At 31.1% G+C, this 15,388-nt stretch overlaps 1 protein-coding gene across 1 annotated transcript in view; it reads right to left on the bottom strand.

The window, feature by feature from the left end:
* Positions 1 to 6,829: 6,829 nt before the first annotated feature.
* Positions 6,830 to 15,388, bottom strand: part of LOC139512744 (neuroendocrine convertase 2-like) — a 29,282-nt gene continuing 20,723 nt past the window's right edge. The window contains exons 22-30 of the mRNA XM_071300608.1: positions 14,657 to 14,698; positions 14,025 to 14,072; positions 13,358 to 13,396; positions 12,200 to 12,238; positions 11,968 to 12,006; positions 11,185 to 11,223; positions 10,331 to 10,363; positions 9,227 to 9,265; positions 6,830 to 6,989 (exon numbers count right to left, since the gene is read on the bottom strand). Coding sequence (XP_071156709.1) covers positions 6,868 to 6,989; positions 9,227 to 9,265; positions 10,331 to 10,363; positions 11,185 to 11,223; positions 11,968 to 12,006; positions 12,200 to 12,238; positions 13,358 to 13,396; positions 14,025 to 14,072; positions 14,657 to 14,698 — 440 coding nt within the window. The 3' untranslated portion in view covers positions 6,830 to 6,867. The remainder of the gene's footprint in view (positions 6,990 to 9,226; positions 9,266 to 10,330; positions 10,364 to 11,184; positions 11,224 to 11,967; positions 12,007 to 12,199; positions 12,239 to 13,357; positions 13,397 to 14,024; positions 14,073 to 14,656; positions 14,699 to 15,388) is intronic.

A 15,388-nucleotide genomic window follows, 5' to 3' on the forward strand; every position in this document is an offset into this window, starting at 1 on the left:
ACAAATACCTGTCATACTGTATGACATTCAACAAGAACCTACTATACCAATAGGATATCCAACAAGTACCTGTCATACTGTAGGACATTCAACAAGAAACTTCTATACCATAAGGACATTCAACAAGTTGTCACACTGTAGGACATTCAACAAGTACCTATCATACTGAAGGACATTCAACTAGAACCTACTGTACCAATATGATATTCAACAAGTACCTATCATACTGTAGGACATTCATCAAGAACCTACTATACTAATAGGATATCCAAAATTTCATAAATTTGGTGCAAAATGACGGTGGACATGGATAACATAAACAAGCTCCGTTGGAAGTTGGTCATTATACTGTTTGGCTTTAATTTTTAAAACAGAATAATAAAGTACTAACACAACATATAACTGTTTTATCCAGGTTTTTATCTTAAAAAGTGGTAAATTTAGAAAATGTTAATATTGTCGCCTATGGCAGAATAATTTCCCTATAAATATGTAACAGCGAAAATATCTGTACAGAACAAAACATTGGTTTCTTTCCCCCTTACTTACTATATTCCCTATCAAGAAATGTTCGTTGTTTGCCTCCAAAAGTAACATGAAGCGCAGAATTGCATTTTCATTTTCTTGAACTATATGTTGAACATTGTTGCAAAATAGTTTTTAAGTATATGATAAAATCTCTTTATTATCCGAATTTCCGACAGTATAGAGTTTGCCAACTGTGCGAGTGAAACAAATATAGAGGATATTGACCCTGGCCTTGTCTTCAATTTCAATTCGGGTTTCCATGAACAATCTGGGAAAAGATTTTGACATAAAATGAGTTCGTAAGCTAAAACAAATACTAATGACATGTATACTGAATATATATTTTGTGAGCGTGAGATATTTTGGTCTATATTATGAGCATGACCAATGCATGACGGTTTGAACTGAAAATTGTTGAATCAAATTTACATTTGGGCAATTTTTTTTTAACCTGTACTGGTAAGTTGCAGGTATAATTCAACATGGAGTATTTAAGATGTTGAATACAAATATACATGGAAATACAACCTCTATAAAAATCCGGTTATTGTGAAACTACAAAATGCGTATGCTAGTTTGAAAAGAAAAGAACTGACGTTTTACGACATTTAAAAGGAGGTTTCGTTGAAGTATTGAAGTACCACAATAATACTGTGTTATTCAAATTTAAAAGGTTGTAAACTAATATAGAGAAAAATGTATTGTTTGTAATTTTTAAAACTTAAAAAGGCTGTTTTATACATTTTCGTAACTTCACGTTGAATATATATCAAACTGTATTTGGAGCAATAACGACTTATCTTACTTACAATTGAATGTCAACGTATGCGGTGAGCCTGGAGCTGACCGTACACGGTCTTGCAAACGGAATGGGTACACAAAAAAAGAAAATGTTATAAATAGAATGGCATTGATATCAATAATGTGGTCATTTTTATAAATTTCCTGTTAACAAAAGTTTGAATCTTTCTAAAAACTAAGGATTGTTTAAACACAGGCATAGATTACCTTAGCTGTATTTGGCACAAATCTTTGGAATTTTGGATCGTCAATGCTCTTCAACTTTGTACTTGTTTGGCTTTATAAAAACTTTGATATGAGCGTCCTTGATGAGTCTTATGTAGACAAAACGCTCGTCCGGCGTACTAAGTTATAATCATGGTACCTTTGATAACTATTTTTACAAAGCGAATATTAGTTAAATTATAGATATTTAACAAGAAATTTACCTTAACATGTCAACTTGCCATTGTCCCAAAAATAAGCAGGAACATTCATCTGTTCCATATACTGTTCACGTTGTTAATTATATAGCTATCAATTGTTTCTTTCAAATTCATATAATGTAATATGTGTATTGGTCTCCGTGTATTGTAAAATTGAGAAAAGAAAATGGGAAATGTATCAAAGCGACAACAACCCGACCATAGAGCAGACAACAGCCGAAGGCCACCAATGGGTCTTCAATGTAGCGATAAACTCCCGCACCCGGAGGCGTCCTTCAGCTGACCCCTTAAAAATATGTATAGTAGTACTGTGATAATGGACGTCATACTAAACTCCGAATTATACATAAGAAACTAAAATTAAAAATCATTCTAGACTAACAAAGGCCAGAGACCCCTGACTTGGGACAGGTGCAAAATTGCAGTGGGGTTAAACATGTTTATGTTCTCAACTATGTATACCATACGTTTATAAATAGATACTAAAAGCGAATAATCATGAGGGTATTTTGTCTCCATGCAATATTTATTTTTAAAAAGTAAAAAAAAGTATTACATTAACTTAGCATTATCAATCTTTTATAAAAATGAGGTCACGGTCAGACGAATCATGCCAGACAGACACATACACCTTGATAATCATTCTATACACCAAACATAGTGGTCCGGTCCTATCGCTATCTGTGAAAAAGATCAAAATACAAAATCTTAACATTGATCAATGAACCATATAAACGATGCTAAACGGACTTGTCTAGTGACTACCTCACAATTGTTCCATACACATGTATGGTATCTGATACACATAATCAATGTAAGGAAAACTTATCGTTGACCTGTACGCATCACAGGATGAATCGTTCAAATTCCATACATCATACATACTTGACCTATTGCTTATGGTATTCGAGAAAAAGGCCAAACCGATAAAAAAGAAAACCAAAAAATCATGCAAAGAAATCAGTTCAGTCATGTATCATGATTGCATATCATTTAATAAAGTTATTGAACAATTATTGTTTATCTTTCTCTAAAATATGTCTGTAAATTTCAATGATTGTACTTTTGACATTTTTACCTAGTAATATGTTTGTTTGTTTTGTTCATGCATCGTTGTCAATATAGTGGAATTTGATTCGACTGTCATACAAGTGAGAGGTTTAGCTAGCTATAAAACCAGGTTAAATCTATCATTTTCTACACAAGAAAATGTCTTACCAAGTCATATCCATTCATTTGACGTGTTTGAGCTTTTGATTTTGTCATTTGATTGAATTTTTCCGGGAGTTCATTAGTTTTGTGATATTACTTTTTTAGCTCACCTGGCCCGAAGGACCAAGTGAGCTTTTCCCATCACTTTGCGTCCGGCGTCCGTCATCGTCGTCGTCATCGTCCGTCGTTAGCTTTGACAAAAATCTTCTCCTCTGAAACTACTGGGCCAAATAAGTCAACATGACCAAAATGGTCAGATGACCCCTTTAGGAGTTTTTGCCCTTGTTAGTCAATTTTAAACCATTTTTCGTAAATCTTAGTAATCTTTTACAAAAATCTTCTCCTCTGAAACTACTTGGCCAAATTAATCCAAACTTGGCCACAATCATCATTAGGGTATCTAGTTTAAAAAAATGTGTGGCGTGACCCTGCCAACCAACCAAGATGGCCGCCATGGCTAAAATAGAACATAGGGGCAAAATGTAGATTTTGGCTTATAACTCTGAAACCAAAGCATTTAGAGCAAATCTGACATAGGGTAAAATAATCTATTAGGTCAAGATCTATCTGCCCTGAAATTTTCAGACAAATCGGTCAATCTGTTGTTGGGTTGCTGCCCCTGAATTAGTAATTTTAAGGAAATTTTGCAGTTTTTGGTTATTATCTTGAATATTATTATAGATAGACATAAACTGTACACAGCAATAATGTTCAGCAAAGTAAGATCTACAAATAAGTCAACATGACCAAAATTGACAGTTGACCCATTAAAGAGTAATTTCCCTTTATAGTCAATTTTTAACAATTTTTCGAAAATTTTAGTATCCTTTAAAAAAATATTCTCCTCTGAAACTACTAGGCCAAATTTAACCAAACTTGACCACCATCATTATTTGGGTATCTAGTTTTAAAAATGTGTGGCGTGACCCTGCCAACCAACCAAGATGGCCGCCATGGCTAAAAATAGTACATAAGGGCGAAATGTGGATTTTAGCTTATATCTCTGAAAGCAAAGCATTTAGAGCAAATCTGTCAAAAATAAATTGTTTATCAGTTCAAGATCTATCTGCCCTGAAATTTTCAGACAAAACAGACAACCTGTTGTTGGGTTGCTGCCCCAGAATTAGTAATTTTAAGGAAATTTTGCAGTTTTTGTTTATTATCTTGAATATTATAATAGATAGAGATAAACTGTAAACAGCAATAATGTTCAGCAAAGTAAGATCTACAAATAAGTCAAATGAGCAAAATTGTCAGTTTATCCCTTAAGGAGTTATTGCCCTTTATAGTAATTTTTTAACAATTTTCATAAATTTTTTGTAAATTTTTAGAAAATATTTTCAACTGTAATTACTGGGCCAAGTTTATTATAGATAGAGATAATTGTAGCAACAAGAATGAACAGTAAAATAAGATCTACAAACACATCACGATCACCAAAACACAATTTCGTCATGAATATATCTGTGTCCATTGTTTAATATGCACCAAGGTAAGCGACACAGGCTCTTGAGAGCCTCTAGTTTTTAGACAGAAAAGCACACCTAATAGTCATTGTACACATTTAGAAAGTAGTTTTGGGACCAAAACATGAATTGTAATGTGCATTAAGAACTATGAAATGAGGCAAAGATAATTGGACTGACAAACATATTGATCTTGCAATAATTCTATATATATTTTACCTATTACTAAAACGATTTTGGAAACAATCCTATCATATAAGACAAATAATAAAAAAATTGATCACCAAAACGTCATTAAAGAACAATAACTGGAATGACGTCAGACGATTTCCTCTTCATTGTAATCATTGAAGATCTTATTTTCTGATAATTGTTTTTGTTTATTCAAATTTCTGTCTATTTATTAACTGTAAACTGTAAGTCCATAAAAAGCTGTGCCACGAGAGCATGATACGCCCGTTGTCTTGTGTGTGAAGTTTAATGCAATAATCATAAATAGTTTCTGAGATATGGCGCGACATGTGAACCCCCCCCTTTTTTTTTAACCAAAAACTCAATAACTCTAAAATAAAATCTTGAATCATCTCCAAAAAGTATACAGATCTGTAGATTAATATAACTAAGAAGTGTGTAAAGTTTTGAGCAATAATCATTAATTGTTTTTGAGATACGGCGTGACTTGTAACCCAACCTTTCTATTTACAAGAAACTCAATTATTCTTAAATAAAATTTAGAATCATCACCAAAAAGTATACATGTCTTAAGGTTAATATAAATAAGAAGTGTGTACAGTTTTGAGCAATAACCATAAATTTGTTTTTGAGATACGGCGTGACAATTGACCCCACCTTTTTTTTAACCAAAAAACTCAATAACTCTAAAATAAAAATTTTAATCATCATCACCAAAAAGTATACAGATCTTAAGATTAATATAAATAAAAGTGTATAAAGTTTAAAGCAATAATCATAAATCATTTCGAGATACGTCTAACATGTGAAAAAACACCCCTTGTTTTAGTTAGAAAGTCCCATAACTCAAAAAGTTTAAATTTTATTTTCACATAAAAGTATACAGATCATAAGAAACATCTGTTTTAAGTTTCATGAAATTTTGATAAGTCGTTCTTAAGTTACGATGTGAAATGTAGACCCCGGATAGACAGACAGATACCAAGCATTTGTATACTATAAAACGTCCCATCAAAATTTTGACGGGCGTATAAGAATCATCATCAAAGGGCAAAAACTCTAATAGTAAGGAATAGGTCATGAAAACTTATTTGTAAAACTTGTCTTGCTGATTTATCTATCCTAATTTTTAAGATATAAGTCAAACAGGCAAAAAAAAAAAAGGCAAATCATCATCAAAGAGCAATAGCTCTAAAACAAAAAGAGTCAATTGACGATTTCGACTATTGCGGAACAATTTGTAGAACCAGTCTTGCTAATCATTTTTGCAATTGAAAGTTTCTCAATATCTGATATAGTTTTCAAGATAAAAGGCAAAAAGGAAAAAAAGGAAAATTATAAGGGCCATTGGAAGAGCCCATCTTTCTGAACATTTATGTTTCGGTCAGATTTTCTCTATTCATATCAGTTTTCAAAATAATTAGACAACACTTGCATTTTCCCTATGTTTTTTTAGCCATTTCAGTCATCTTGGTTTGCAAACGTGATCATCGAACACTTTTTTTAAATAGATGCTTATATTTCTCAAAGTAGTTACAGAGGAGATAATTTTTGTAAAAGTTAGATGAAGGCAATGGACGACGGACGCCAAGTTATGAGAACAGCTGACTTTGCCTTATCGGCCAGGCGAGCTTAAAATATGCTGGTATAGATAGTTAAGACATCAACACAACGACAAAAAACAATCAAAACGATATATTGAAGGTCCACTAACTGCAACAGATTTTATATACTTTTAGATAGTTTACTAATGATAAAGATCGAACTAGACGACAAGACTTCTAATGACATTTGTAGTTTTTGAATATATATTTCTTTCTCATTGACATATATATATATATATATATATATATAACACACATAATTTCATTTTTCAAGCTTTTCCCATTGACTGCAAAAACATATGAACTGTACATCGATTACTGCAATAGTTATGCACTTTTGTAATATTTAAATAAGCATTTTAATCAATTTTCTCACACTCTCTACATATAGATTTGATAATTGTTTTTGTGTACTATTTTCTTAAATTTCTATCATTGCTATTATATAGTTTATGATGGTCTCTTGAATTGTTTTGTTGGGAGATTTACTACACATATAACAACGAAAGATTTCCCCTTGCTTTTAAAAAAACCCAGATATCCATGTTCATAGAAACAGGCATGATTCATCTCATAGAAACAGGCATGATTCACCAAGAACTTGCTTAAACATTTTTTATTACATGGATTTCAATATGCTCAGTTTTCAACTTCAAAACACAATCCACATGTGTTTCTGCAATTATCTCGAAGATTTGGTTGATTGCACAATTCATTTCTGTCTGGATAACTACTGCAATTTTCCCATAGGTCTATACAACCTAAAACAAAATGAACATTCAATATATTCCTTATACTCTGATAACTACACACTGATTTCATTAAATAGACAATGTACTGCATACGGTTTAAACATTTTTATATATTGTAGCTTAAATAAAGGCAACAGTAGTATACCGCTGTTCAAACTCATAAATCCATGGACAAAAAACAAAATCGGGGTAACAAACTAAAACTGAGGGAAACGCATAAATATAAGAGGAGAACAACGACACAACACCACAATGTAACTAACACACACAGAAACGGACCAAGCATCAGACAAAATACCACGAGAATAACAAATATAACATCAAAACCAAATACATGAATTTGGGATAGACAAGTACCGTGACACGTCTTATCGCAATGTCAATTTACACTAAAAAATAAGAGAAAACAAACGACGCAACGTTAAATTGTAACACACACAGAAACTAACAATAATATAACAATGGCCATATTCCTGACTTGGTACAGGACATTTTTAAAGGTAAAAATGGGTTGAACCTGGTTTTGTGGCATGCCAAACCTCGCACTTTAATGGCAATGTTAAATATAACATAGAAATAACAACATAATATTACAGGACTACAATACAAATAAATAGGAAATCGTATTAGACAAAGAAACACATGATTAATGAATAACAAAAAGCATCAGGTTTAAAATTTAATACGCCAAAAACGCGCCTCGTCCACATAAGACTCACCAGTGACGCCCAGATATAAAAGATCGAAAGCGAAAAAAAGTACAAACTGTTGTACAGCACTGAAGATCAAAAGTTGAAAAAGGTTGTGTCAAATACGGCTAAGTTTTTATGCTTGGGATAAGAACATCCTTATTATTTAGAACAATTAATGCTATTACAAACAGTAAATTTTATCAAATGAATATGTAACAGATATACATAATGAAACTGAAGTATTAACTCATTACATAAAACAAACACGAATACATAATGAATGACCAACACAGAATAGACACACCCGACTCAGTCCAGGCCTCAACGCAGTAAATTATGAAAATGACGTCACATACGATGGTGAAAAAGCATTAAAAATTACGTCACATACGATGGTGAAAAGGCATTAAAAATTACGTCACATTTGAATATATGAAATTTCTGAAACAGCAGAAAAATTACGTCACATATGAAAAACTATATCTCAAAAGTAAGATAGAATTAGGATTGATTAAAGATTAAAATAGAACTAAATACTGATATTGCATTTAAACACAATGCATATTGCAATACTTATTAATAGCAATTAACTATAATATATATATGTGCAGTTTGTTATGAATCCAACTTCAAACGTAAAATATCGTACAGATTATGTTGACCAAAATTAAATCTAATATATGATGGCGGTGATTAATTTTTGTTTCCATAACACATAAATATAATAGAAAAGACGTCAACACATTTGACAAAATCCGATGAGAATTACAAATATAACATTAAACATTTAAACTAAATACATTAATTTGGGATAGACAAGTACCGTAACCCGTCTTATAGTAATGCGAATTCACACTCAGCAAAACAGTCACAATCGGGAATAAGTCACGTTTGGTAATTAAAAGATTAGACGACATAATGACAAACCACAATCTACCATGTGGTAAAAATGTCCTTAGCTAGTTTGGTTAAACACACATCGTATGGATCCACCAATTCGTGATGGTGTCCATAAAATTTACGGAGTGTCAATTTTAATCTGTCCTCCTCATAACTTTGTTGGAGAAGTTTCTGCGTAAGTAGCACACTCCTGTATATGAAGTCCGTATAGTGTGAACAAGCACGTGAATAACGTATCAATTGTGATATGTAAACACCATACGAAGGGGCAGATGATATGTTACTGCTGAGAAATGGGAAATTGATAATTGGGAAGTTGAAATCGTCCCGTTTGTCATAGATTTTCGTGTGAAGTCGTCCATCTACGTCAATATATTCGCTTAACATGGACGCTCAAGACTCGTTTTTTTTTAAATTAAAATTAAGATCACTATGATCAAATGTGTTTAGGTTAAATTCACAGAATGATATTCAATCTCAAACATATGATACTATTCGCCTTATTCATACCACTGGTACATATAATCGTATCTCTGCATAACTAGTTGATAGAACCTTTTAAGTGAATTTTAAGGTATAACACAACTCGATTATCAAAAACAAAGTTATTTATGTTATATATAAAAAAAGACAACACATTTATAAAATATATACCTAGATCTGTCCAATTTGGTTGTGTAGGTGTTGCACTATCTACAAAAATGTATTGAAACGAAATTAGATATCTGAAATACTGTAGAACAAAAAATTGTCACACTGTCCAAGTCAAATGTATGGTTATGCTCTATAGTTAAATGTACATCTTCATCAAGTGAATACTATAGTTGATTTGTTTTACGTTTTATTTTCTCAATTGTTTGATAACGTAACAGATTATTTCTCTAATTCTTCGTCAATTTATCGCTTTCTGCACCCATTGAATAAAAAAATTTAATCAACGTGTGGTTCGTTTGATCTCAGTACTACATTGGTTAAAATCCGATTATGACGTCGAATTTTCTTGCTTTCCTCTGAATTTCCTATTGTGACGGCATGAAAAAAGGCGACCATGCCTGATGACGTCACATAGAAAGGACACATCTTTTTGCAGATCATTCGAAAAGAAGGAATAAGTTTGCCTGCATAATATTAGAAAATCATTAGAGAAACAGATTCCACCACCAAATCTCGTGTAATACGATATTTATCCTCTCTCGACAGTTAATTTTTAAATATTTAAAACGCTCGGGCAAGCCTCGCGTTTTGAATTTGAAAATTTAACTGTCTCGAGTGGATATATATCGTATTACACTCGATGCAGTGGTAGAATCTATATATAATACTGCACATCAGCCAATTTACCAGACCTTGTCACTTAAATGGCTTATAATATGTCATTTGATAAAGTTACTAGAAATATACAAAAAAGGCTTAAAAACCTTTTGAAAAAAATGTAACATTACAACAAAACATTAATACATTGTATACATTGCTCTGTCGAAGCTGTTGGTGTTGTAAGATATGCAAATATGTATAGAAAATAGACCAATTACACGAAACACCGTAGAATCAAATACTCAAAATCATTTAGCCATGTTTTATAGTTTAAGGATTGACCTATTTGATTTTTATAACCCGATCGTCAGTGTAGAGTCTTGTGAGGACGAAATTTCAACAATGCAATTCATCCTGAACATGCATGAACTATTGACCTCTTACCATTAACAAACCCAAAATTAATCAATCATTATTACGACATAACAGTTATAACATATATACCTTCCTCTGTCGAAGTTGTATTTGTTGAATGATCTATAGAAGTGTAAAAAAAATTAACCATCTAAAACACATGAATTAAACATCTAGATATATTACATGTTTCATAGTTCAATATTCATCGTCAGCAATGTAATGCTACAGTTGAAAGGTTGTCAATTTATATTTTGTAATAGTCAACTTCCCAAATTCTAAATTGAAACTTAGATGGGGTACTAGCTGTCCAATATACGTTCACTGATTTGACTCAAATTCTCTTATTTGATTTAAAAACATGAGAAACATTTTTTTTTTTATTCAAATTAAAAAAAAAAGACTGAAATAAACAATTTAGGGCATAGGCTAGATAATATGTCACTTTGTTTCATGTGTAGTCTAGTTTTGACACCATATAGTTAACTACTGAATTGACACCCAAAGATCTCCGACGGTCATGTAACCGATATAAAATATTTTCTAGTTTCTAGTTCAGTGTTTCTAGTAAGCAATATAATACTATATGTAAATAGTTTTCGTAATATATTCTCAATTATCTAAAAAATTATTATGGCATGATAAGAATTCTGCACATCAGTCAGTAGTCAGTACTTTGTCAGTGACCTGACTTGTAAAGGCAGTTGTAGTATAGCGCTATTCAAGTTAATACTATAGTTGATTTAGTTGTCGTTTCATTTCCTCAGTTGTTAGATAGAGTATTATTGATTGTATCAATACAACACAGCAGCAAAGTAGCTAGACATTGTCACCTAAATAGCTTATAATATGTCAGTTAATAAATTTACAAAAATTATACAGTAAAGTCTTCCAACAACTTTTGAAAATAATCTAAAATTACGACAAAACAATAAAATGTATACCTTGTTCTGTCGAGGCGGTTGGTGTTTGTGTTGTATGATCTAAAATTATAAATAGAAAACAAATCAACTACACGAAACACAATATAAATAAATACTTAATATATTTATTAATATTACCGGAAGCACATGTCTGTGTTTGTTTATGTTCAACACGTGTTGATGAGCACATAGTTGCATACCTGGTTTGTTATTGTATGTCGCAATGCAGATATCCTACTCGCAAGTAGAGCTCATTCCTACAGTATACATGTGTTGAGTTTTATTGCCTAAATAATTTATGTTCGGTTAAGCTTGGCGAATTAGAACATAAAAGTCGTAAAGTTTTGTTTTATAGTTCAATGATAGGCATGTTTGACCATCATGTTTCGAGCCTCACTGTTGAGTTTTTTTTATACGAAACGAGCGAATTGCGTAAAACTGTTTAAGTCTGGTATATTTGATAAGTTTTCCGTCAATCCTTGGGTCGATGTCAAGACAGGTCAACGTCCCCCACCAAAGGCATCACCAGTCATGTAGTTAAATAATATATAAATTAAGTGTTTACAAAACATTTATTTTTTCGAAACACCAAGGATTTTCAATCAATTTCATCTTATCATTCTTTGAAATGATTATGCAGTCGATAAACGTTTGAACAGCCTAAAGTTATATCACCTTATAATATTGCATCTTCAAATTAAAATTGGACTTCATATTAATGCGTCACTGGACTGAATACATATTTATAACGTAACGTATGATGTCACCCATCCGACAACACATTTATGAATTAAAAATCCTTACCTAGATCTGTCAAATCTAGATGAGTTTGTGTTGCAATATCTACAAAAATGTAAAGAAACGAAATGTACTATCTGAAATACTGTAGAACTAAAGTTTTTGTCTATAGATCAATGTTCATTTTTATCAATATAATACTAGAATTGAATAAGTCATCGTTTTATTTTTTCAAGTGTTTGATAAAATAGTTAGACAAATATAACCATAAGACAAACCATTATAAAAATATATATACCTTGCTCTGTCGAAGGTGTTGTAGTAAGTGTTGCATTATCTACAAATATGTATAGAAAATAGATTAACTACCTGAAACACCAACAGAATAAGATATTTATAACCGTTAAGTTATTAATTATAGTTAAATTATTGGCCTGTTTGACGATTATTAATCGAGCGTCACTTCCGAGTGTTTTTAAGACGAATCGCACGTCTAGCATTTTAATTGTTTAAACCTGGCATATAAAATGATTTTATTTTCAATTTCTAAGTTGATTCATCTGTTCGTCAAATTTCCTCCCCGAGGGTAAAATAAGCCTAGTAGTCAGCACTTCTGTGTTGACATGATTTATTATTGATATGGTCAAATTCATAGTTATTTTTTTTCGAAATACGAATGATTTTCTTTCAATAGAATTTTATCATGCTTTGCAGGATCACAGATAACATTCTTCCAAATAAAGAACAAGTTTACAATTGCAAAAGGAAACAACTTGTGTTAAAATTGTGTGAAATCTATGTGATAATAGACTTAGTTATTGATAATTAGACTATTGCCTGAAAATGTATCACTAATTATCAGAATACTGTACATCAGCTAAATAGTCAGTACTTTGTCACTTTTATAGTATGTATTTATTAAATTTCAAGTTGCAAATTTTATATATTTTGAGAAGCAAGGAAATGTTATCCACATATTTGAGGTTTTGAGCATTTAATTTCATCGTTTGATTAAGAACTAGGCAATTAGGTTATTTTCTGAAAATATGTCAGTGATTCTCATAGCATCAGCTAAATAGTCAGTATTTTGTCACTTTAAGAGTACGTGTTCCTTAAATTTTTAGTTGAAATATAAAAGGAAATAATTCTCAACCTTTAGACAAATATAACAATATGACAAAACATCTATACATTTATACCTGGCTCTGTCGAATCTTCTTTTGTCAATGTTTCTTGATCATCAAAATTATATAAAAATAAGTTAACCATTTGAGATTGTAGAATCATATATTATATATATATTATTCTGAATTGATAGGTTTAAAAAAAATGTTTTAACAAATGTTTTGGAATATTTGATCTAGCAATTTGACTACATATAAATGCGTCGCTGGATTTAATACATATTTAGAACGTAACTTTTAACCATACGACAACACATTTATAGAATGTTTACCTTGCTCTGTCCTTTCCGGTTGTGTTGGTAATGCACGATCTACAAAAACATATAGAAAAATATAATAACTGAAACACTTTTGAATTAGATAATGTTTTATTGTTGAATGCTTTTCTTCAGCAAGATATCACTGCAGTTGAATTGCTTGACGTTTTATTATCTTAAAGGTTTGAGACTGTATTATTGATTATTGGAATACCGAAGATAAGCAAAGTGGTCAGAACTTTATTTATCGTGCATTTCTTAATTTTCAAGAACCTCAGGTTAATGTGTACTTAAATAGAAAATCGGAAAATATTTTCTAAGCAACTTTTAGAAAAACGTTCAAAACTTTGGCTATTCAATGTTCTTTAGCTCTGTACTTTATCTGGCTTTCATAACACTGATGAGTCTTTTGTAGACGAAACGCGAGTCTGGCGTAGAAAATGTTAATGCTGGTTTGCATAATGAGTTTATTAAACTTTTGCGGCCAATTTCATCGATGAAGTTTATCATAAAACTGTGCACGTATTTTGATATTGGAGGGTGTCAAAGTTTAGCATCATATTTTTTTTAATACAAAATTCGTGAATATTACTTGCATTTCCTGTGATGACATCACTGGACTTAATGTATATTTAGAACGCTAATTTTAATAATACTACACATTTGAATATATAATGTATACCCGACTCTCTCCAATCTGTCGACATTGTTGGTGTAGGTGTAGCATGATCTACAATAATGAATCGAAAATAAATTATATATATGTAAACTACTAAAGAACTAAATACTGAAAATCCGTGTGTTACTTATTCTGGACGATTTATATTCACATTATTGTTATGCTTGCGAAATTCGCGAAGAAAGTTCGCAAGGAAAAATAAGTTGGTAGCGTGTTTGATAATAAAACATCTGAATGGATTGTCGTTTTATTTTCCAACTTTATTGAGATATTACTTTATCTCCAAAATGATTTCTGACATGCATTTCTGAAATAGTCTTTAAAGACATATCTATGATTATCGTTTAAACTTATCTATATAAGTCAGCAATTTATAGTACTTGGATATTATTTCAATTTTGAAGACATATTTTTATATTTTAACAATTGCCGAAACACATAGATATTAGAAGATGTGTTAGAGTGCCAATGAGACAACTCATTATCAAAGTCATAATTTATAAAAGTTAACCATTCTAGGTCAATTTACGGTCTTCATGCATACACTCTAATTAAAGTAATGAGCTATGTTGAAATATCACAAAACTAGTGACATAGCTTGAAATACCATGATAAAATATTTTTAAAACGCATACCTAGCTCTGTCGGGGCTGTGGTTGTTGGTATAACGGGATCTACTAAAATGTATAGAAAATCAATTAACTCTTTGGGAACTGCACTTGGACATGACGTTACTAAGTTGTTAAACTTGTGTCTGATGTATTTGTCATTTTAAACAAGAAAAATATGTTATAAATATAAAAAAAAACTAGCGCCCACAATCGGCAATGTTAATCTTTTCAAAATTGAGTTACAATCTTATAATATAAACTAATTATTAAAGTTACGTTAGCTATTTTCGACAAAACCTTTTTAAATTTAAATATGATACAGAAAATAATATTAAAAATAAGCGAGACGAATGTCATACACATCACTTTGTGGCTCAACTAAGGTTTCTTTGACATTTGACAAAGGCTACATTTCAAGACTTAGGTTTAAATAGTTTAAAATTTCTTAATTCCAAAGTTTTGGTTACAAATAAACCGTCTGAATGTTATTCCAGAAACACATGTTGTTTTCACGGGAATGTAATCATTTGTTGTAACTACTTATGGGTAAGTATAGCTTCAAGGAACCGTAATTAAAAGTATTTGCGTTTTATAAATAATACATTTTGATGGTTTATGTCAAGTTACTTTTATAATGTACATATTTTTGAATCAAGGTAGCACTACAGTCAGAATTTTTTGACTCCAATCAACAGTCTTTAAAGATTAATTTCTCCAAAACTACTCAATGGATTTTTAAAATCTTTAACTCATTTT

The sequence above is a fragment of the Mytilus edulis genome, chromosome 2 (genome assembly GCF_963676685.1).
Source record: "Mytilus edulis chromosome 2, xbMytEdul2.2, whole genome shotgun sequence".
NCBI classification, from domain to species: Eukaryota; Metazoa; Mollusca; class Bivalvia; order Mytilida; family Mytilidae; genus Mytilus; species Mytilus edulis.